Source organism: Vombatus ursinus, unplaced genomic scaffold, assembly GCF_900497805.2.
Source record: "Vombatus ursinus unplaced genomic scaffold, bare-nosed wombat genome assembly UNPS02014848.1, whole genome shotgun sequence".
Lineage (NCBI taxonomy): Eukaryota > Metazoa > Chordata > Mammalia > Diprotodontia > Vombatidae > Vombatus > Vombatus ursinus.
In genome coordinates, this window is record NW_020954626.1 from 7,335,948 (window position 1) to 7,360,264 (window position 24,317).

At 35.6% G+C, this 24,317-nt stretch overlaps 1 protein-coding gene across 11 annotated transcripts in view; it reads right to left on the bottom strand.

Moving 5' to 3' along the window:
• Positions 1–24,317, bottom strand: part of NEDD4 (neural precursor cell expressed, developmentally down-regulated 4, E3 ubiquitin protein ligase) — a 137,474-nt gene that overhangs the window by 66,998 nt on the left and 46,159 nt on the right. For 4 of the 11 annotated variants that reach the window (XM_027840809.1, XM_027840807.1, XM_027840808.1 and 1 more), the window contains exon 1: positions 21,814–23,358. The exons of 6 other annotated variants lie outside the window; for them this stretch is intronic. In XM_027840809.1, the coding sequence (XP_027696610.1) occupies positions 21,814–23,358 (1,545 nt within the window). Of the gene's footprint in view, positions 1–251; positions 269–21,813; positions 23,359–24,317 lie in introns of those variants that run through there. One more of the 11 variants, XM_027840817.1, reaches the window with a different exon arrangement.

Genomic DNA, 24,317 nt, shown 5'->3' on the forward strand with positions numbered 1-24,317 from the left:
CTATGCTTATTATGATGAGTTTTATTTATTTTGTTGTTGTTCAACACGCAGGACAGTGGGAAGGATGGGTTATAAATACATGTATAAACTTTTTTTTAAAACGGAAAAAATAAACTATGCTGAACTTCATTAATTTAAATGAACTACTTATATTACTTGAAAAGAAATGGAAATTTTCTGCTTGTAAAGACTTCTAAAATGAAAATTTTCAAATGTAGGGATAGTGGCTTTTCACTTGCCAAAATACATACCTATTTTAGAGAGTTTTGCTGTTGGCCTATACACATAATCAAAGTAGGAATGTAAGCCAGGTGAGTGGCATATAACTTTGCTTCCTTTTGTCCTGGTTCAAAGTCATTTCCGTACAAAACTGGAGAGGTGTTTGGCAGTTTCTAACTGTAAGCCTGGAGGTAATTTGCCTAGTTTTTGTCCTGGAAGCCTTTTAGCTGGCTGTAGTACCTCATAGCCTCTAGTTACAAATAAAGTGCCAGCCTTCATCAAGGACAGGTTTTATAGTCATAGCATCCTAGTAGACAAAAGAGATGGTCTACAGTTAGTCCTGAAGAGATAAAGCTACCAATGGCAGCAGAGATAAATTCTTAGTAGCAATCATAACATCAGTGGAGTGATGTGCCAACTGAAGAACAGAAAGGTCTACAGAGATACAGGGTGCAAAACAAGCGCAGCAACCAAAAGGAAATAACAAGACAACGTGACACTGACAGATTCAGGACCAAGTATGGAGAAGCACCAAGAAGGGAGCAGACTCAGAGAAAGTAAGGGGATGACATCACCCAAAGACTCTGATGGCCCTAAAGTGTAAAAACTGTGAACTGCCCCCATTTTTAAATATTAAAGATCCAAGAAAAAGGAATAGAATATAATAAGCCTGTTCTGAATACTGACTTCCTTTAAAAAGGGCAGCCAATATTCTGAACAGGCTTATCATATTCTATGTGCTAGAAGATTGTCAGAGTAAAGAAATAAAGGCTAACTTTTTTGTCGCCTTAAAAAAATGAAAGTTTTCTGACCTATTCTGCCATCTTCTCAGAATCTTTTCCATCAAAATCTTTCAAAAAATGAATGCTGAAAATTGTCTTTACATGTAATTGGAAAAAAATAAAACATTACTAAATAAAAAACCAAAAACAACAAAAAATAAATTTAGAAAGGTAAATTTATTTGAGCAATTGGAAGAGAATGTATGATGATGCAATGCCAACATTCTAATGGGGAGAAATGAGTGTCTCTTCAAAACCTTAATGTCTTCAAAGGGTACTGAAAAACTTAAGCGAAACAGGACCTGGGGATGGAATGATTCCATTCTGATGATTTTTAAGGGGGGGAACAAAAAGGAGGGCAAAAGGATTGCACTATTTTGGAGAAAAGGAAGAAAAGGGATAGAACTTGCTATTTCTCATAACTGGGCTTGTGAGAAAACAGCACAAACATGGAGGTGTACGGGGTGTGGGAATCAGATAAATCTCATTCACATCTGAGATGGACAAAGGAGGGTTGGACACACACACACACACACAGTTTGTTGTTAGAAATACATCAGCAAGCAACTATGTTGCATGGTAATATAGCACTATGTCTGGAGTCAGGAAGACCCGAGTTATATTTGGCCTCAGATATTTACTAGTTGTGCAAGCTTGGGCAAGTCACTTAACCTCTGTACGCTTTAGTTAATTCTACTTTAAAACGGGAACAATAATGGCACCTACCTCCCAGGGTTGTTGAAAGGATCAAATGAAATAATATTTGTAAACTGTGCTATATAAATGCTATTATTATTATAGTAATTATTATTATTACATAACACAGAAACAAGGGAGGAGAAGGAAATGGGGGGTTAAGTGTATGTTTTGTTTCTCAAATCCACTGTAAACTTACCAGAACTGGCCAGTTTGACTGGACCACAAGCAACATTCTATTTCCTATCTCTGTGCCTGTGTCTGGGCTGTCCTCCATGCCTTTAATATACTTCCTCTCTCAGAATTTCTAATTTCCTTCAAAGTTCAAATTAAGCAGTATTTTCTACTTAATGTACTTCCTGATTCTTCTGCTAATGCCTTCTTCCTCATTAAAATTACCTTGTATGTATTTTGTATGTAATTATTTATGAGCATATTTATCCTGAAAGACCAAAATAATAGTAATAATAACAATAATGATAATAATAACTAACATTTACAGCCAACCCTCAACTTTTGCAAGGGTAACATTCCTAGAAAACAGCGAGAAAGTAAAAAATACAAATATTGATATACTGAACTTGTAGAAAATAAGGGGTTAGGTTTCTGCTACTACCAAAAACTAATCTTTTGCTAGAGATTGCTGAAAATACACTTTTCTGCATATAATTCTTTATAATAAAACATTAATTTTGATAATATGTACTTTTCCTAACACAAGAAATAACCCATAAAATGTAGAACACAAAATAAAATAGGCAACATGCAAAACATTTTTCTCACTGGTAATTTCCTAGAATTCTGTGACCTTCTGTGCAAACATCTCAAAAAAAAACAAACCAAAAAACACTGATTTCAGACAATATTCACTTTTCATAATACATGAAATCTACAGTACCATAAATACAAACTGCAAAAAAAATTCTTAAAGCTAAAACATTTTCTAATCTGACTCTTACCTTACACTGTGTCAGATGATGGTGTGAGGACATTGTTACTATATAAACTATATTGCTGTAAACCTCTCCACCTTGGACACCCTCTGAAAACCAAGGGAGAGGTTGCTGGGCCTTAGTCACTGCTGTGGGAAGACACTGAGACTGGCGAGGTTTCAACATCACCTGACACTCTGTCCTTCATGGCTGGAAGATGGCATTGGAGATTGGGCACACCAACTTGAAAAAGTCCATCAGTGACATCTGCTTCATGCGCCATTGAGATCCTTAAGGGTCTTTCGGCTGAGGGGGCTCCAGATATTCTGACATGAAGTTTAGCCAACACTTTTATTTTCTCACCAAGCTACATTACAGACTTTGCACACTTGGGTTTAGAGTCCAAAGAATTTGCGCTATGCTTGGGAGAGCATAACTGCAACACAAAACTTAGGTTTTAAAGACAAATGACTAAACTATAACAAATGCACAAATGTCTTTACAAGAAAAAGACAAGTTGAGCACCTAGCAGGATATGAGGCACTCCACAAATCTGTACGTATCGTCCCTCTCAATTTTTTCTCTACTATGCATAGAATGTACACAGCTGCTAAAGTGAAAAGTAAAAATGACAGTTGTTTTGTGCAGTCCAGCTCCAAACATCAACAATAGTCACACTACCATCACCTGTGTACTGTTCTTCCCCTCTCCTACTTCAGTTGTAGAGTTATGATCAAATCAGCTCTGTCATTGGTCTTGGCAAGGATTCGTCAATTCAAATTTCCAAACTAAAATATCCATCTTTTATGGCCAATACTCCCCTACTATACGTATTATATGCTCCTATTAGAATGCATGCTTCTTGACAGCAGGGACTGTCTTTGCTTTTGTATTTGTATCACCGATGCTTAACATAGTACTTGGCACATCATAAGTTGGACTTAGTAATTGCTTTTCTATTCATTCATTTATGGAACAGGGGAACCCAGTCATCAATCCCCTGTAAATGAGGACCCTAAATACATCCCAGAGGTTTTAGGTCAGTCAGTCAACAAGCATCTATTAAAGGTTTACTATGTGACAAGCACTGTGTTCAGCTACAGAGATATAAAAGGAAAACACGCCTCTCTTTAAGGAGTTTACATTCTAATGAGGGAAATAATATATTTGTACATACAAGATATGGTGTATAGAAGGTAGTATCAGAGAGAAGTGGGAACGTCAAGAAGGGGATGTTGCAGATGGACTGTGAAAGGCATCCTGAGGAAGATGAGATTGTAAAGACAAAAAAAAAACCAAAAAACAAAAAAAAAACAAAAAAACCCCAAACTTTGAGAGACTTAGGAATTCCCACAAAATGATGAACCATAATTCCCAAAAAGTCATGATGAAATATGCTACCCACCTCCATATATCATACACATCACCTCCAGAGAGGTGATGGGTCATGGAGAACAGATTAAGTCATTTTTTTTTTTTGTGGACATGGCTAATGGAGGGATTTGTTTTGCTTGGCTATACATGTTTTAAAGGGTTCTGTTTCTCTTACTTTCTCAATGTAAGAAATGGGTGGAAGGTAGAGAATTTAGAACTAAAAATAATATAAAATTGAATTTTAAAAAGTTCCTTCTCCAATCTATGCTCCATTCAACATACAAAGCAATTTTCTTAAGGTACACAGCACTCAGTAAGCTCCAGTGGCTTCCTATTTATACCTAAGATCAAATATAAACTCCAATATTGGCATTTACATTTCACCACACAACCATAAAATAATCAAAAGCAAATGTTACAAAATCACAAAAGCAAGCATAGCTCTAAAGAAAACATGAGAAGGCACTTGCTTGTGCAAGGCATAGGAGGAGATGGAACTTCTTGTGTGTAAAATGATTAATAGGTCAGTCTGTCTGCAACACATATCATCACAGACACTGGGGATACAAAGAAAAGTGAAATGGTTCCTGTTCACAAGGAGCTTAAATTTTTACAGGAGAATAACATATATGTATATGTGTAATATATGTAAAATAAATGCAAGATGGTATTTGTAGAGGTGGGAGGTCCACAAATATAGCAAATTATACCTATTTTCAGACTTTTCAAATGGACAATTTTGCTGATTTTTAAATTTTTTCTTTAAAAACATTATTTGCTACATAAAATGGGCTCTCAGAGTAGGGGGAAAGAATATGGGGGAAAATTTTGGTGATGTAAAAAAACAAAATACAAATAAAATTTTATTTAAAAAATAAATCTCCCAATATTATTCAATATTACATTAGAAATGCTAACAATATGAGGCAGTTAGGTGATGCAGTGGATAGAGCACCTATTCTGGAGTCAGGAGGACCTGAGTTCAAATCTGGCCTCAGACACTTCACTTGACACTTAGTAGCTGTGTGACACTTAACCTCATTGCCTAACAAAAACCAAAAAACAAACAAAAAAGAAATGCTAACAATAGCACTAAAAGAAGAAAAAGAAACAGAAAGAATTAGAATGGGCAGTGAGGTAATAAAACTCTCTTTTTGAAGATGATATAATGGTATACTTGGAAAATTCTAAAGATTCAACTAAAAAGTTAGGTGAAACAATGAATAATTTTAGTAAAGCAGCAGGATATAAAATAAACCCACAAAAATCATCAGCATTTCTATATATCACCAACAAAACCCTGCAAGAAGAGACAGTAAGAAAGAAAATATTAGCAAAGAGATTACAATAACTTATCACAAGGATAATACACTATGACCAGGTGGGCTTTATACCAAGAATGCAGGGCTGGTTCAATATTAGGAAAACTATCAGCATAATTGACCATATCTATGACAAAATTAACAGAAATCATGATTATCTCAATAGATGCAGAAAAGGCTTTTGACAAAATACAGCACCCATTCCTATTAAAAACACTAGAGAACACAGGAATAAACGGAGTTTTCCTTAAAATGATAAGTAGCATCTATGTAAAACCATTAGCAGGCATCATATGTAATGGGAATAAGCCAGAAGCATTTCCAGTAAGATCAGGGGTGAAACAAGGATGTCCATTATTACCACTATGATTCAATATTGTACTAGAAATGCTAGTTTTAGCAATAAGAGAAAAAAATGAAATTGAAGGAACTAGAGTAGGCAATGAAGAAACAAAGCTATCACTGATGGTATACTTACAGAATTCTGAAGAATCAACTAAAAACTCCTTGAAATGATTAACAATTTTAGCAGAGTTGCAGGATATAAAATAAACCCACATAAATCATCAGCATTTCTATATATTACTAACAAAGCCCAGCAGCATGAGACAGAAAGAGAAATTCCATTTAAGTAACAGTAGACAACATAAAATATTTGGGAGTCTTCTTGCCAAGACAAACCCAGGAACTATATGAACACAATTACAAAACACTTTTCACACAAACAGAGTCAGATCTAAATAATTAGAAAACTATCAGTTGCTGATGGGTAGGCCAAGCTAATATAATAGGAACAACAATTCTACTTAAATTAATTTACTTATTTAGTGCCATGCCATTCAAACTACCCAAAATTATTTTATAAAGCTAGGAAAAATAACATAGCAGAAAAAATGGGAGAACAAAAGGTCTAGAATATCAAGAGAAATAATTAAAAGAAATGCAAGGGAAGGTGGTCAAGTCATACCAAATCTAAAACTGTATTATAAAGCAGCAATCATCAAAACTACTTGGTACTGGCTAAGAGTGGTGGATCAGTGGAATAGGTTAGGTACATAAGACAGTAATCAATGACTATAGTAACCTATACTATAAACCCAAACACTTTAGCTTCTGGGATAAGAACTCATTATTTGACAAAAACTGTGGGGAAAACTGGAAAATAGTATGACAGAAACTAGGCACAGACCAACATCTTACACCATATACCAAGATACGGTCAAACTGGGTACATGATTTATACATAAAGGGTGAGACTATAAGCAAATTAGGAGAGCAAGGAATAGTTTAGCAGTTAGATCTACGGAGAAGGGAAGAATTTATGACCAAACAAGAAATAGAGAATATTATGAAATGCAAAATGGATAATTTTAATTACACTAAATTAAAAAGTTTTTGCACAAAGCCAATGCAACCCAGATTAGAGGGGAAGCAGAAAGTTGAGAAACAATTTTTATAACCAATGTCTCTGATAAAGACCTCATTTCTAAAATATTTAGACAACTGAGTCAAATTTATAATACAAATCATTCTCCAACTGATAAATTGTCAAAGGATATGTACGAACAGGTAGTTTTCAGATGTGTAAATTAAAGCTACATATAGTCATATGAAAAAATGCTCTAAATCACTATTGATTAGAGAACCATAAATGAAAATAACTCTGAGGTACCACATCACACCTATCAGATTGGCTAACATGACAAAACAGGAAAATGATAAATGTTAGAGAAGATGTGGGGAAATTCAAACACTAATGCATTATTGGTGGAGTTGTGAATTGATCTAACCATTCTAGAGAGCAATTTGGAACTACACCCAAAGGGCTATAAACTGTACATACCCACTGATCCAGCAATACCACTACTCGGTCTATATCCCAGAGATCATAAAAAAGAGAAAAGGACCTACATGTACAAAAATATTTATAGCATCTCTTTTTGTGGTGGCAAAGAATTGGGAATTGAGGGGATGCCTATCAACTGAGGAATGGTTGAACAAGTTATGGTATATGAATGTAATGGAATACTATTGTTCCATAAGAAACGATGAGCAGGATGCTCTCAGAAAAACCTTGTAAAGACCTACATGAACTGATGCTGAGTGAAGTGAGCAGAACCAGAACATTGTACACAGTAAAAATAACATAATGTGATGACCAACTTTAATAGACTTAGCTCTTCTCAGTAATGCAATGATCTAAGGCAATCCCAAAAGATTCATGATGGAAAATGCTATCCACATCTAGAGAAAGAACTATGAAGTCTGAATGCAGATTGAAGCATACTATTTTTTCTCTTTTTTTGTTTTTCCCTTTTGTTCTTATTCTTCTTTCACAGCATGACTAATGTGGAAATACATTTAATATGATCATACAACAGATTATATATCAGACTGTATGCTGTCTTGGGGAGGGGACAGGAAAGGGAGGGGGGAAATTTAGAACTCAATATCTTATAGAAGTGAATGCTGAAAACTAAAAATAAATTAATCTAAAGAAAAAAGACAGTAAGAGATGCCTCATTTAAATAACAACAAATACCTGGGAGTATACCTGCCGAGACAAACCCAGACACTACATAAACATAACTATACAACACTTTTTATACAAATAAAGTCAGATTTAAATAACTGGAGAAATATTCATTGCTCATGGGAGGGCAGATCCAATATAATAAAAATGACAATTCTAGCTAAATTAATCTACTTATTCAATGCCATCCCAAATAAATTACCTAAAATTATTTATTTAGCTAGAAAAACTAATAACAGAATTCATTTAGAAAAACAAAAGGTCAAGAATTTCAAAGGAATTAATTCTTTTGGATTTTACAGTGTCTTGATTTCTCATAAAGTCACTAGCTTCCAATTGCTCTATTCTAATTTTTAAGGAAGTATTTTCTTCAGTAATCTTTTGGACTTCCTTTTCCATTTGGTCAATTTTGCTTTTTAGGGCATTCTTCTCCTCGTTGGCTTTTTGGACCTCTTTTGCCATTTGGCAAAATAGCCTAATGGCTGTTTTTTAAGGTGTTATTTTCTTCAGTATTTTTTGGGGTCTCCTTTAGCAAGCTGTTGACTTGTTTTTCATGATTTTCTTGCGTCACTCTCATTTCTCTTTCCAGTGTTTCCTCTACTTCTCTTATTTGCTTCTCAAAATCCCTTTTGAGCTCTTCCAAGGCCTGGGACTGATTCACATTTTTCTTGGAGGCTTTGGATGTAGGAGCTTTGACTTTGTTGTCTTCTTCTGGTTGTATGTTTTGATCTTCTTTGTCACCAAAGTGAGATAATATATAGTCTGACTCTTTTTGCGCTGCTTACTCATGATCCCAGCCAATTACTTGAGTTTTAAACTCTTTGTTAAGGTAAGAGTCTACTTCCAATGTGGAGAATGTACTGTCCCAAGCTTCGGGGGTTTGTACAGCTGTTTTCAGAGGTACTTCTAGGGACCTGTAAATTTTCAGTTCTTCCCAGGTGGTATGATAAGGGGCTAGGTGTTTCCTCTCCACAGCCACAACAAGCTCCACTAGGTCAGCACTCCTCCTCGCCCCAGGACTGCCCCTCAGAACTGTGACCCAGATCCAAGCACAGGCAAAGCAAGAGATTCCTGCCTCAGCACTGGCAAAGAGATCCCTGCAATCCCCCTCTGATCAGCCACTGGATTCCTACTCAGTCTGTGGGCTGGAAGCTCAGGAAGCAGCCACTGCCCTGGGCTGTGCTTGGGACTTGCAGCTGCGACCTAGCTTCTCTCTCACCACAGTCACAGACTTTTCCCACTGACCTTCCAAGTTGTCTTTGGCGTTCAGGGGTTGAGAGGTCTGGAAACCACCATAGCTGCCTTCGATTCAGTCCTCTGAGGCCTTCTCCAGGTTTGCTGCAACCTGCACGCCCATGCTGAACTGCGCTCCTTTCCCCACCCGGCACGATATACCTTCCCAATCAACCATCCAGGTTGTCTTGGGCTGGAAATGTGTTTCACTCTGACTTTTTGTGGGTTCTGCTGCTTTAGAACTTGTTTAGAGCCATTTTTTATAGGTATTTAGAGGGGTTTGGGGGGAGAGCTCAAGCAAGTCACTGCTTTCACTCTGCCATCTTAGCTCCACCCCCCTCAAAGGAATTAATGAAAAAATGTAAAGGAAGGAGATTTAGCACTACCAGATCTTAAGCTGTATTATAAGGTGATAATTATCAAAATCATATGCTACTGGCTAAGAAAGAAAAAGTTGGATCAGTGGAACAGAGTAGACACACAATATACAGTTGTAAATGATTACAGTATCCTTGTGTTTGTCAAATGTCCCTTATGATTGCCTGCTTATATTCACTTTTTTATGTTTCTCTTGACTTCTGTGTTTATATTTTAATGTTTCTACTCAGATCTGGTCTTTCTATCAGGAATGATTGGAAGTCTCCTACTTCATTATAGGATAATTTATTTTTCCCCTTACAAGATCATACTCAGTTTTGCTAAGTTATTCTTGGTTATAAGCAACTCTACTGTTTTGCCTTCTGGAATATCATATTCTAAGCTATCTACTCCTTTATGTTGGTGGCTCTGTGTGTTACAATGACTGTGGCTCTTTGGTACTTGAATTTTTTCTTTCTGACTGCTTGGAATTTTTTTTTTTTTGACCTGAAAGCTCTGGATTATGGCTTACATTCCTATAAGTTTTCAATTTGTGGTCTCTTTCAGGAAGTAACTAGCAGATTTTTTTCAATTTTCACATTGCCCTTTGGTTCTAAGAGTTCTATGAAGTTTTATTTTATAATTTCTGGAAATATGATGTCTAGGCTCTTTTTTCTGGTCATGGCATTCAGGTAGTCCAATGATCATTCCATAAACTTTCTTTGACATGTTTTCCAGGTCAGTTGTTTTTGTTATGAGTTACTTTTTTTTTTAATTCAATCTGTTGATTTTGTTTTGAAATTTCTTGTTGTTAAAGTCTTTAACTTCTATTTAAGCCTATTCTAATTTTCAAGGCGTCTCTTGCTTGCATAAGGTTATGTATCTCTGGTGCTAAACTATTAATAGTGTATTTCTTTTCTTATTCTTTCCTCATTTCCTCACTTCATTTATAAAATCATTTTAAAAACTCTTTTTAAAATTCTTGCTTCATTTCTTCTAGGAATTCTAGTAGAACTTATGACCAAGCTCTATTTTTCCTTGAGACATGGCTTACAGATTTTTTTTTTCATCTTCTGGGCTTATGTCTTAGGCATCCCTACCATCAAAATAGCTCTTTACAGTGGGATTCTTCTTTTTGATTATTTTTCCAGCCCTACTTTTTGACTTTGGACCTTCGGATAGGAAGGAAGAAGAGAAATGGAGTAAGCATTGATTAAGACCTTACTATGCACCAGGCTCTGTGCTAAGCACTGGGTGTGCTTGTTCTGTGTTCTTGAATCCTGCTACTGCTTTCTCTGGGTAGTGAGAATTATTATTCAAGGATCTCAGTGACAGCTCAGGCTGGGGACCTGCAAGGTTTAAGTATGACCAAAATGGTCTAACCTAGAAAGGAACCTGATACTCATCTTACTAGTCAGAGATTTGTAAGCTCCTGATCTGAGTGTGGGTCAAAGCAACAAAATTGTGGGCTTGCTCCAGGTTAAAGTTCCAGCAGACTTGAAGCAATTGAGCTAAGACTCCCCTTGGAATGAGCTTCCTGCCCCAAAGCCACTACAGACTTCAGATTGGCCTGGGGCAAGGCTGGATTTGAGACCCAGCTCTGCTCCTGGGATCAGAGCCACACAGCTTATGCTTGCTTCTGTTCCTGTTTCTTAACCAGTATATAGCCTCTGGCCTGCAACCTCTCCTTGACATTGACTACTACCCTTAAGAAAAGGTCCCCTCTTCAGTCTTAACTGAATCTGTGACTCAACTCTGGCGTATGGGTGACAGAGCTGCAAGTTTGCACCTGTTTTTCCTCCCTGCACAGAGTCGGACCCCTCTGGGCTGAATGAGGGAACAATACATTCTCCACACTGGAAGCAGACCCCTACCTTAATCAAGAGTTTAAAACTCAAGTAACTGGCAGGGATCATGAACAAAAAAAGGTCCAAAAAAAAGTCAGACCATAGAATCTTTCTTAGGTAACAAGGAAGATCAAAACATACAACTAGAAGAAGACAACAAAGTCAAAGCTCCTACATCCATCCAAAGCCTCCAAGAAAAATATGAATCAGTCCCAGGCCATGGAAGAGCTCAAAAAGGCGTTTGAGAAACAAGTAAGAGAAGTGGAGGAAAAACTGGGAAGAGAAATGAGAGTGATGCAAGAAAATCATGGAAAACAAGTCAACAGCTTGGTAAAGGAGACCCCCCCAAAAAAAATACTGAAGAAAAAAGAAAGGACATATAGGATGAATACAGATAAGCACAGTATGACTTACATGAACTGATATAATTGATATCATATTGCTTGCCTCTTCCACAGGTGAGGGAGGGGCAAGAGAGGAGAGAATTTTGAACTCAAAAATTTTAAAAAATTAATGTTAAATTTTTTAGTGTAACTAGGAAATATTTAATGAAATAATTTGCATTTTATCAATAATTTGGATTAAAACAGAGAGGACATGCTTATTAAATTGGCGGATGGCATAAAACTTAGAGGAATAGTTAGTACACTGGATGAAAAAATAAGGACCCCAAAAGGTCTCAACAGACTAGAATGATTGACAATCTAATAAGAAGAATTTTCATTTAAAGTCTTATACTTGTGTTGATGAAAAATTCAACTTCCTAAGTTCTAAATGGGAAAGGTATGTTTAGGTAGTAATTCATATGGAAAAGGACTGGGAGTTTTTGTAGTCAACATCATGATGTAACTTCTAAAAAGCAAAATTATACTGAGAGAGGTATAGTAGAAATTTCAAAGGAGGTCAAAGTCCCATTGTATTCTGTCCTGGTAAGATCAACTTTAGAGTTCTGTGAGCTGAATTTTATTGTATTTGATTTTATTTTTCAAGTTAAATGTGTTTTAGACAATATATAGCACACATTTAAAAAAAAAAAACCAATTCCTCCACTCCAAGTAAACCAATGTAAAAATAAATGGGTAAAGCTCAAGATGATATCAGCTTAAGTTTACCCCTTCAAGTTCCATCATTGTGTAGATAACAAATGAGCAATGGTCAGTTATAATGACATACAATCCAAAGTAATCAGCCAAACTTATTAATGTTTTCTATTTCTAAACCATCCTTAAGGAAAATAAAAAGGGTCATACCATCTTCATATGAGTTCAATAGAGCCACCATGCCTATCAAGAACTGATAATTTTTTAAATGGGTACAGATATGTTTGATTTATCATCTGCAGCTCCTATAATAAAAGGTTTTACTCTATCTTCTAGTCCATCTTTGCCTTTTTTAATAGGATTCTTTTGTGAAACTAGTTTCTTGCAGATGATGATTCATTATGATGTCAATTCCAATGATCAGAATGACATTTTGTCCTTCATCCTCAACACCCTGAGCAGAGATATTTCTATCAATGAGTGAATCATTCATAATACCCTTTGTCCTAATGACCATCTTTCTTTCCATCTCCTAGCACAGCAATCTCCAAGATCTTGTAGATGTTGGAGAACATCTCATAATCGTTGATGAGGTCCTAGCAGCATGGTGGTGGAAAGGAGACAGCAGAACACTGGAATTTTGAGCTCAGTGAAGGGAAGCATGGCAAAGGAAGAGGAGGTGGGAAAAATGTGAGCTGAATTTTGGTAGATAGTGATGAGTGTTTAAAAGAGGGCAATCAGTATGGTAAAAGGTTTTGTGATCAAAGTTGAGTGATCAGTTGAAAGAAACTGGAATTTTAAAGCCGGGGCAAAGAAGGCTGTGGGTGGAGTGGGAAATGACAAAGATAGCTGTATTCAAGTACATGAAGGTTTGTTATATAGAAAAGGGATCTGATTTGTTTGGCCTGGCCTCCAGAAGACAGAAGTGAAAATAACAAATTTAAGTTACAAAGAGACAAATTCTGTATGAATGGAAGGAAGAATATCCTACTTATTAGATCTACTCAAAAGCAAAATGGGCTACCTCAGTAGATAGCACCCCCCCTTTAAGTAATGGTCTGCTTACATTTTCAGGTACCTTTGTAGAAAGTATTCTTATTCAGGTATGAGCTGGACTAAAAAGCCCAGGTGGGCACTAAAATTCTGTGAGGCTGTGATTAAGATTAATAGGCTGAAGGATGAATGGGTAATGAGAAAGTGGAGGCCTCAATGCCTTCCACTGAGTAGAAGAGTGATAGGACAACATCCTGAACAGATGGGGAGACCAAGGGAAGATTTTCTTTATTAAATCCCACATGGCCAAATCTCTGATGGTCCCTGAGGCTATAATCCCATCAACTGGCCTTTCATTGTGGCAAAACCCAATCTGTTACCCTTAACCTAGCCTAGACCTCCCTATGTCCCCAGGCCACTTCCCACCCTTAATCCTATCTAGGCTCCATTCTCCCTTGGCCACCCCTGGAGTTCTATTACCTCATAGACTACTTGGCCACTTCTAGATCTCTCCCATAGTCTTTCTGTATATAAGGTGCTGTATATATTAAGATGCTGGGATTCCTAAAATCTAGCCACTGCTAGGATTCTTATAATCTAGCCACGATCAGATTTTTCACAATCTAGCCAATAGCTCATAGACGCTCAGATTCCTTAAGAGTCTAGCTAATATGGCAAATCTTCATTAAACCTTGTTTTTGGCTGAAAGAAGGCTTGGGTCAAATTCTTTTGGGCAGGACCACGTGTCGTGATTTTGGGATTCCAGCACCTCTAACCTCTAGACCTCATCAAGGTCACCTGCTGAAAGTGAGATGGAAAGTGACAGTATTGAGGCCTTGAGTAATGATCAGAGATCATCATGTACAGGCATGTGGGATAGTTGCTTAAACAGGAGTACAAATCTATAAGAAATAAGCCAAAGAATTTGGAAGTGTAAAAAGACTTACTTCACTTTTACTTCTAATAGACTTTTTGTTTCCCTAGCTTCTAATGCTTTCTTTAAGCATATCCAAATCCTGTAAATCCTTCTGGGAACAGACCAAGTCTCACTTCTTCTATGATGTCTTATCAGCTCTATGATGAGTCCCTCAGTCTACCCCAGGTTTTCCTTAATCTCCACTTTGGGACTACAGCACCCAGAGTCATAGAGTATTATGACTTGGAAGGATCTTAAAGATCATATAATCCAATTCCCTCATTTGCTTAAGGAGGAAACTGATGCTCAGAGAGATAAGTAATTTACTGTACTAGCTAGTTACTGGCAGGAGGAGATCTAAGGGTCTCCAAGGGGGAGCCACAGTGGTAGGACTGGGATCGCCCTGAATTCCATACACAAATCTTTAAACAGATCTAGAAATGTATCAGACCAAATTCTGAAGAAATTCAGAAAAAGTCACAGTGAGTGAAATTTAGCATCGACCTTGTAGGACTGTGGTGAGAATGAAATGAGATGGTATTTGTAAAAAGCATTTAGCACAATACCTGGCACATAGTTAAATACTATATAAATGCTTACTTTTTCCCTCTCCTGTGTCATTTCTCCAACCCAGGTTAGCAGAGGAAAAGATACAGGGAAATCTAAAGATATTGGGGGTACAAATAGTATTGAGCCAGAAGCATGCCAAGCACTCTGGTGCCCAGGGAGAGGCTGTGCACCAGAGCAAGATGAGTTCCCAGCCATATACCAGGGCTCTACCAGACTCATCCTAGGGCACTTATGAGGGCAGATGCAAACTGGCAGTTTGTCATCCACTACCCAGTTTTAGGTCACAGACCCAGCATGAACACTGGAGTGGCATTCCCAGGTAGGGAAGCCCTAGGCAGTGTATTGAGAAAGGAGGAAATTCAGCTCAGAAGCAAGGAGCAGGGAGCCTACAATACTGTCCCTCTGAACCAACACACCTTTCCAGCTGGCTGGTAGGAGCTGAATCCAACAGCAGTCTACTCTTGCCCAGACCCAAACTCAGGACAGGAACTTGCAGAGTTCAGATAACGGGGTCACCAATCAGACTTTGCCCTGAATCATATCACTCTGGGAACACTGGGAGCTTTCAGGTCCCCAGCCTGTTCCTAAGATCTTGGAAGAACATAACACTCAGGACTCCAGGAAAGCAGCAACAGGACCAGCCCAGACCTTCCCTTCAGAAATACCGTAGAGCTTAGCCCTAACATAAACTCTAAGAATGCATAAACAAAAAAAGAACTCTATCATAAAGAATTAGTGTGGTGGCAGGGAAGATCGAGAGCCAAACCGCAAAGAGGGGTTTAAATAGAATGAAATTGAGGAAAAATTGGAAAGACGTAAAAACTATGGAAAAAAGAAATAATTGGAAAGAGATCAACACACAGCTTAGCACAAGAGGTATAAAACTCTGCCTAAGTAACAAACTCCTTGAAAAGAGACTGGACCAAATAGAAGCCAATGACTTGATATAGCAATAAGAAATATTAAAACAAAGTCAGAAGTCCGGGAAAAAAAGAAAATTTAAGGTATCTCATAGCAAAAACAACCTACCTGGAGAACAGATCAAGAAGAATCATTTAAGAATCATTGGACTATCTGAATGTCATAGCCAAAAAATAAAAAATAAAAAAAAAGAACCTAGACATCCTAAGAAAGCTTATAAGAAAACTGCCCAGTTTGCTTAGAACCAGAAGGCTTGGTGGAAATAGAAATCTATCAGTCACCTTCTGGAAGAAACCTCAAAATGCAAACTCCTAGTAACATAATAACCAAAATCCAGAGTTTCCCAAGTTAAAAAAAAAAAAAAATACTGTAAGTTGCCAGAAAGAATCCAATCACTGAGAAACCAGGTAGGATCACAGATGATTTTGCAGCCATCAATATAAGGAAGCAGAGAACTTGGAATACGACATTCCAGAAGGCAAAGGATATAGGCTTACAGCCAAGAATAACTTACCCAGAAAAACTTAGCATAATATTACAATGGAAAAAATTGACCTATAATGAAATAGAGGACTTCTAAGCATTCCTGATGAAAAGAGCAGAACTGCATAGAATCTGTAAAGTTTAAACACAGGAGTGAAAAGAAACATAAAAAAAAAACATGAATGAACAACGATAAATGATTAAACAAGGATGAACTGTTTACATTCAAATATGTGGAGATGACAAATGCGTCCCCTTGGATCTCTATCATCGAGAATCACAGAAGGAGTTCATTTAGACAAGCCCTGGAAGTGGTTGTTATGTCTTGATGTTCTTAAGAAAAGAATGGAAAAAGAAGGAAAAAGAAATACACTAGGGAGAAGGGAAAGGAAAATTAGGGAAATTTTTCTCATACACTCAGGGTGCACAGGCGACAGTCATCTATACAAACAAGGAGTGGGGCATGGGAGGAGTGGCTGAAACTTGAACCTCATTCTCATTAGAACTGGTCAAAATAAGGAAGAATACACACAGAGTTGGGTACAGAAACACATTTCACTTAGAGAAAGGGGAGAAGGAGGGAGAGGGAACTTGAGGAAGGGAAGATTAAGAGAGAGATAAGTCCGTACAAAACAAAGTCTAAGAATGAACAAAAATATTTATAGATTTTTGAAGTGATGGAGAATGGTAATTCGCGAGGGTACTCATAAATTGGGGGATGGATGAACAAATTATGATACATAAGTGTGATGGAATACTATTATGCTGATCTCTTATCAATGTAATGACCAACCACGATTTCAGAGGACTAATAATACATGCTACCTATTTCCTGACAAGTGAAGTACAGAATACAGAATGAAACAAATATTTTTCTGGACATGGCCAATGAGGAAATTTGTTTTGACTTACTACACACGTTTGTGATGGGTTTTATTTTTCTGGTGTTCTCAGTTGGATGATATAGGATACAAAAAGGAGAGAAGACAGAATTTGGCTGATTAAAACAAATAGAATATATAAAAAAAGAAATTAAAGAGATGAACTAATGTCCTTTCAGTAGAAAGGTGGTAAATTAGGTATACAGAATACTGCACAGGGGAAGCTAGGTGGCGCAGTGGATAGAGTACCAGCCCTGGATTCAGGAGGACCTGAGTTCAAATCCGGCCTCAGACACATAACACTTACTAGCTGTGTGACCCTGGGCAAGTCACTTAACCCCACTGACTAGCCAAAAAAAAAAAAAAAAAAAAAAAAAAAAAAAAATGCACATACAATAAAACATGGTCATTGTGCTGATTAGTTTTGCTTAACTATTTTTCTTTGTTATAACTGAAGTTTCATTGGGGGGAGAGGTATCTGGAAATGGCTGTGATATAAAACAACAGATGTTAATAAAAGTTTTTGTAATAAAAAAATAGAATACAAGTCTCCTAACTCCTGGCCAAATATTCTTTCTATATGAGTACTGCTTCATGTATCTTGTCTTCCTATTAAACTGTAAGTTCCTAGAGGGCAAGAACCATGTGATTACTTTTTCACTCTTCCCAAGAGTACCAACCACAGCACTAGGCACATAATGCATAATAAACACCTACTGATTTACCAATTTAAACAATCTCCTTTGTGCAACAGAGAAACAAGATTTCTCATACAGGGAATCTTTCCTTTTTATCACTTTTTTCTTCACAGATTTTCCTACTTTGCCTTAAAAGAGTTATTTATATTTTAATCTTCAATGCATTAATTCATCAATTTTAGACAGGTCTTGGAAAATGATCAGTTGGAATTCAACAAGCAGTCTGCTTACCAACAAGAGAGGAGAGTCATACAGATTGTGAGAGATTAGATAGCTATTTATGCCAAGAAAAACTAACACAATACTTTGATTGGAGCAGAAGGCTGTGCTTAGACAGTACAGAAGGTTAAAGACAAAGTAAAATAAGGGAGTAGGGAAGAGCCAGTGTGGTGGAAAGAACACTGTTTTTGAATCCAAGTTCTTACACTTATTAGTTTTATGACCTTAGGCCCATAACCAAACTTACAAAACCTCAAAGTAATAAACATATGTAAATCATTACTTCTTTTTCCTGCTTTACATGCAGGTTTAATGCAAAGACCACTGATAGTTTTATACTGTTATAATATTTTCCTACATAGAAATACAAAGGATTTTAAAACAAATTATCACAGAAATAGTAATTAATGTCACTTGACTAAACATTTCAATTCCAAAGTTTATACCTGATCATTGTATCTGCATTGTACTCAATATGTTATAAATTGTGTTCTTAGAACACTGGTCAATTCACTTCACCCAAGTCTCAGTTTCCTTATCTTTAAAATGATAACGATATATGTATTACTTATTTATTAGGGGTTTTGTAAAGAAAACACTTTGCAAACCCTACTATGCTATATGAACACTGTTATCATTAATGAAGGCAAAATCTTTTGGAAAATTGCAGTACAATGAAATAAAAAGTTCACATAAACCAGATCAACAAAGGGATAAAAACAAAGTTTTTTATAACTGGTTTAACTCACAAAAACAGACATTTTAAAGCAAGTTTTCAAATAACAATGTGCACATGAATAAATAAATGAAAAAGTTCATGAAGCTGAAGCAAAATGTTGATATCTTTAAACAACATGAAAATTACATTTTTAAGTATCCATCTGGCCTTCCCTATTCTATGGAGAAAGACAGAAAAAGGGATCAGAAAGTAGAGGGCCAAGCTAAAACTGAAAGAATAGAATCTGGAAAACTGAAGACTGACTTCTGTCAACTGATTAGGAATTTTAGGACTTTCTTTTTTCTTCAAAAAAAAAAAAAGTACACAATTCTGGAAAATGCTGAAAAAAAATGGCTCATGATGCCGAAATATCTAATGCCTGACTTTTCTTAATACATCCTACCCCATATGTACTTTTTAAATAAGAATTATGAACGTAAAGTGTTAAAAAGCCAAAAGCATATGAAATCTATTGTATCCAAGTTAACATTTAGGTTGCCAAAGATAAACATTATCTTGTAAAATGTCAGATTGTCCCATATACAATTCTATCATAAAAATACTATAGAATAGATTATTCACACATACATGTTAAATTTCTCACTGAATTTTAAAAACTAACCCATTAACAAGATGTTGATTACGGAGAATTAGAAACTTGGTACTATGCTGCTGTAGACTGGTAACTTATTAGCTAACCACATAAGAAATGAACGTATATACACTTTTCACTGCTTTAAACACTATGGTCTTTTCATTTAAGCACTGATTTAATTTCATGGCTTCTTTGTGCAGATGGCTGACATTACTAAATCCTATTTTAATATGAATTTGTTAAAAGTGAACAAAGATTTAGTATATCAGAATACTTAGGTGACTAATGAGTCACAAGAAATATTTTGGGCTCTGCTAATTTTTAAATGAGAGAAGATATATATCTATAATTAGATTAAAATAAAATTACTGACAAACAAAAGATATGTGAAACTTATTTTATCTTTTATGCCACTGCTATATTCATAAGAATATTGATATTTTACTTTTATAACAAGTACGTGTCCCAACACTTCAAAAGATTCAGTATAAATTGCCCTTAATTATCACAATGTTATTTATAATTTTTGATTAAAAAAAAACAATAAAATCCATTTAATATTTAAATGGAGATACTGTATAATATAAAACTCTGGTGGGCTTTACAATCTTAAAGTATTCTAAAATCAAATGTGTTACTCTGAAAACAAAATGGAAACGTTTGAGGTTACAAAGATTTGTGTATTGTTTAAATGAAAACAAATAATCAACATCCGACTAATATTTCTGTATTTTGGTTCCTCAAACAATCCTTACAACAATGGGAGGTACATTTCAGAAGACAGTGTAAGAATTATTAAAAAAAAATACAAAAAAATTTGAACAATCATGTGGCTACTACTAAATCAGGTATTTTAAGACAGTAATTCCTAGAAATATTTCTAAGTTAACTTTCCCCTGTAGATCACCTAGAAATACAGAAAATGAGATAAAATAAAAACATAATGTGGTTAAGAAACTTCATGTATTGATCTCACTTTACCACTTTAATTGCTTTCCTTTGGGGGGAAAAATACACACACACACACACACACTCACACACACACACACACACACACACACACACAGAGTACAAATTTGGCTGAATTATCACTTAATCTCTTCTTTGTCTCCAAAGAGTTAGTTAAAAAAAGATTTCAAATAGAAATAGAACTAAATCATAGCGGTCTACCAAAGAGTCACTAAGTCCAAAATACTTATCTTTTCTCTTTCTCATCCTAGTCGTCTACAGGTACTAAGTAACACTATTTTTAATATGGGGAAAGAATGAAAAAATATGCATAAGATAAAGGGTAGTAACAAAAACTGACTACAAGATATCAAAACGGAAGGGGAAAAATTCTGTAATAACCTAATGGTTTACCTAATTGTTCAGATAAATAAATTTATTTTTCCCTTTCCATATAGTTATTGGGAATCACATGCCCATACCATAGACAGAAAAAAAAAAAAACTTTGGAAAACTTATACTTTATCATCCAGAATTGCTTCTTACAGATTTAAAAAAAGATGTATAAAATTTTCCAGGGTTTCAATGTCTTCCAAGTGCACAGTATTGTTTAATCTACTTTCATTCTCTTAATCTTAAAACATTCACACCAAGTAGTATAGAAAAGTCAAATAAACTTTAACACTTTTTTGCTGTTAAATAAGTTAGGACAGAACAAAACACCAAAAGAAATTTATTAATAAGAGAATTAGGACATCATGGAAAATGCCTGCTATTCAAAATCAGATCCAAAAAATTATAATTTAAAAAGCAATATTGTTGAAAGACTGAATTACGGTGTAAAATAAAAGTGAGGTTGAACTAGTAGCTAATGAAAAGGGTGGAAACTTAAAATTTCTGTGGTTCCAGCTATGTGCAAATGTAAATACCATTTTATTATTTCTCTGTTATAAATATGCAGTGCGGTACTTATTTAATCTATCATTTCTGCCATCTACTAAGAGCATATCATGCAAAAAAGTAGGTCCTCTAATCTTGAAATATTTAAGTCACTATTTTTATGCATCTAGATAATTTTGCATTACATAACTGAAGTGAAAAATCATCAAGTTAGTATTTATGCTTTGCAAAGCAAAGTTAAACCTGAGACCACAGGAATTATTATAACACTATTCAATGAAAAAAATTCACTGAAATAAGATTAAACTTGTCAATTCTAATTTAAACTTCTTTCATTTAAGTCATAAAAACTCTTTATTACTTAAAATGTCAAGAAGTTTTCAAAAAATATATTTCTCCTTTCAAATAACATAAAATAGCATGTAAAACTACTTAAAATTGTTCAGAATATATACTTCTGAATATAAACTTCTTGATCATGGAAATTTGCTAAGCATAAAGACTATGAAAACTTTATTGAAATTCTAACATTGCTTTATTATACATTAGATACAAGATACAAGAAACAAGAAACTCCCACATAAATATTCATTGTCAACATTTTAAAATTTACTTCAGTAACCAAAGGAAACTTACCTTACAACAGTGTTTCAAAGTATTAGACAATTCTCTTTTGAAATAGCTCTTGCTTTCTTTTGGAAAATTACTAACTTTGCCTTCATTTCCAGATGTGAACTGAATGTGTAATTGAGATGGCCCTGCCATGGAACTGTGCTTAAGGCTGGATAAACAACAAGAAAGTTTTGGATAAGTTCCTTCCAATGAAATACTTCTTTGTAAAGTGTGATGAGGTTTGCTTGTTTGTAAATTTAATCTTTCCAATTCTCTTTCAATATTTATCTGACAGTCCACATTTGAGGGAGATGGCAGGCATGCAGATGTGCTACGGATCAGTTTAATATGCTTTGAACTAGAATTAAGTTTAAACTCCACTGCTGACATTTCTGGTTTACAGAGACCAATTACTGTTTCACTCTTTAATAAAGATGCTCTTTGCTGGCTGAAATGCAGTGAAACACAAGAACAGCTGTCAGATGATTTTTCACAAACCAACTGATTACAACTATTATTTGAAGTAAAAATGTTTTCCTCAAATGAACCATTAGCATGAAGTGGCCTAATGTGTCTAATTTCCCCTGGAGCACAAATGGATTTAGATAGCCGAAGTCCTCTGACTGCTGTAGAAAGAAATCCTTTAGAAGCAGCACCACCTTCAATTTCTGCAAGCTCACTGGAAGAAATAATGAACTGGTGTGAAGTTTGATAGGATTCTTTCCTTGGTAAAATACCTGAGCTTGGTGGAGAAGCTGGTGAGATACTAGAAGGGTTCCTGGGGAAAATTAGCAAAGATGAGCAAAATTTTAGTGGAATTTTAGGTTTCTTTCTCTGTGGCAATTTCACCATCTCCAATCCTTGCTCCAAGCCATCCTGGTCAAAAGGAATTATACTTCTATTTGTTGAAATAACTTCACGTGGGATAGAATTCATATTTGTCAAACTTTTCTTGGTTGTACCTTTACAGGATAAATTCCCATAGGAAAAAGAAGCATCACTTGGAGGAAAGGTACTACTATCAGTGATGATACAGTTATGTGAGTCATCAACACTTGTACTTGTACATGATCCATAATCACTACAACTGCTGCTAAAAGATCCATTATCCCTGGTCAAAATACTGCATGGGCTGTCACTGGTAGAAGAGATTCTTAACTGGTTGCCATCATTTAGAGTACTCAATTTATCACCCTCTGTGGCTCCATTATAAATTCCTTCCCTTAAGACACAGGTAGATGTTGCATCTTCAACAGTAGTTACAACACTGTCAGACTTCGGACATCTACTATACTTTGTAGGCTGTAGTGAAATTCGTAGAAAGGTGCTCTTTTTGCTAATATTTTGAAATGAAGGCTCAGATGTTTTTTCCTGAGACTTAGTATTTTCCTGTGTTTGAGGAAGTAAACTACGAGTCAGCTTCATGTGAATAAGATTAGATGCTGAAATTTCTGGTGATCTTTTAAAGGACATGTGAACGTTATTATCCAATTCAACTCCAGAAGTTTCCGAAAGCAGGCAAGCATTGCTTCTTCTGGCTGCTAAATGCAATTGTAACCTTTGTGCCATTTGTTCTCGTTTCTAAACATGTTAGCAAGTCAAAGTCAAAACAAAGATCTCGGAAGACAGGCTAGAAGCAGCTGTACCACATTTGAAGACAAAATCAATGACAGTCCATTTAAAAGAACTTTTGAATTGTAGCTTTTACCCGAAATAAAAGAGTAGAAAATAGTTATTCTGTAAAGAAGCAAACAACTCATTTGAGAGCTTGGGGTTTCAAAAAAGTCTTGCATTGCTAGTAGCCAAAACGCCTTCACTTACAAAGCACTTGAATTCCAGCAACCTTTAAGCTGAGCTCAGCTGCAGCCGCAGTCCTCTGCTTCAAACAGGCCAACCTTGTTTCAATTATACCTTCTCCCATTTGCATGAATGAGTAACACAAGAACAACAATCCACTAGCATTTCAAGTTTAAACAGTATTTTTCTCTCTGGCTACACTAGGTGAACTATTTAACTATTTGAATCAATGTGCCGAAACTTTCTCGAGAGGAGTTTAACCACTAATATTTTTACCCGAAGGTATAGAATTACAGGAAGTTGGTAGGAATGAAGTCCCATGTAATTGAGTATCAAATCAAGGGCTGAATTTCCAAACAGTAACCATACTAGGAACCCAGTTAAGTTGGACAGAGAAATATTTACCGATTATAATTTTTAGATCCCAAATTGCAAAGTTTTATTAAGTCATGAATGCCAAAACAGTGGGGGAAAATAAATGTCTGTTATTGATTCAAACTGGTAAGGTTTTCTCTTCTAAATAATCTTATAAAAAGGGAAATTTAAGGTAAATTAGTCTAGTAAATTTTCTTTATCATAAAAATTAAGGTCATCCTGATAAAGATATTTTTAAAAGGGTACCACTAGTTATTTTCTCCTGCAATTGGAATGCCCATTTCAGCCAAGTGGCACAGTATTAAAATTATGCCACTTATATTCTGAATATCAAAACTGCCAAGAAGAGGTCAAAA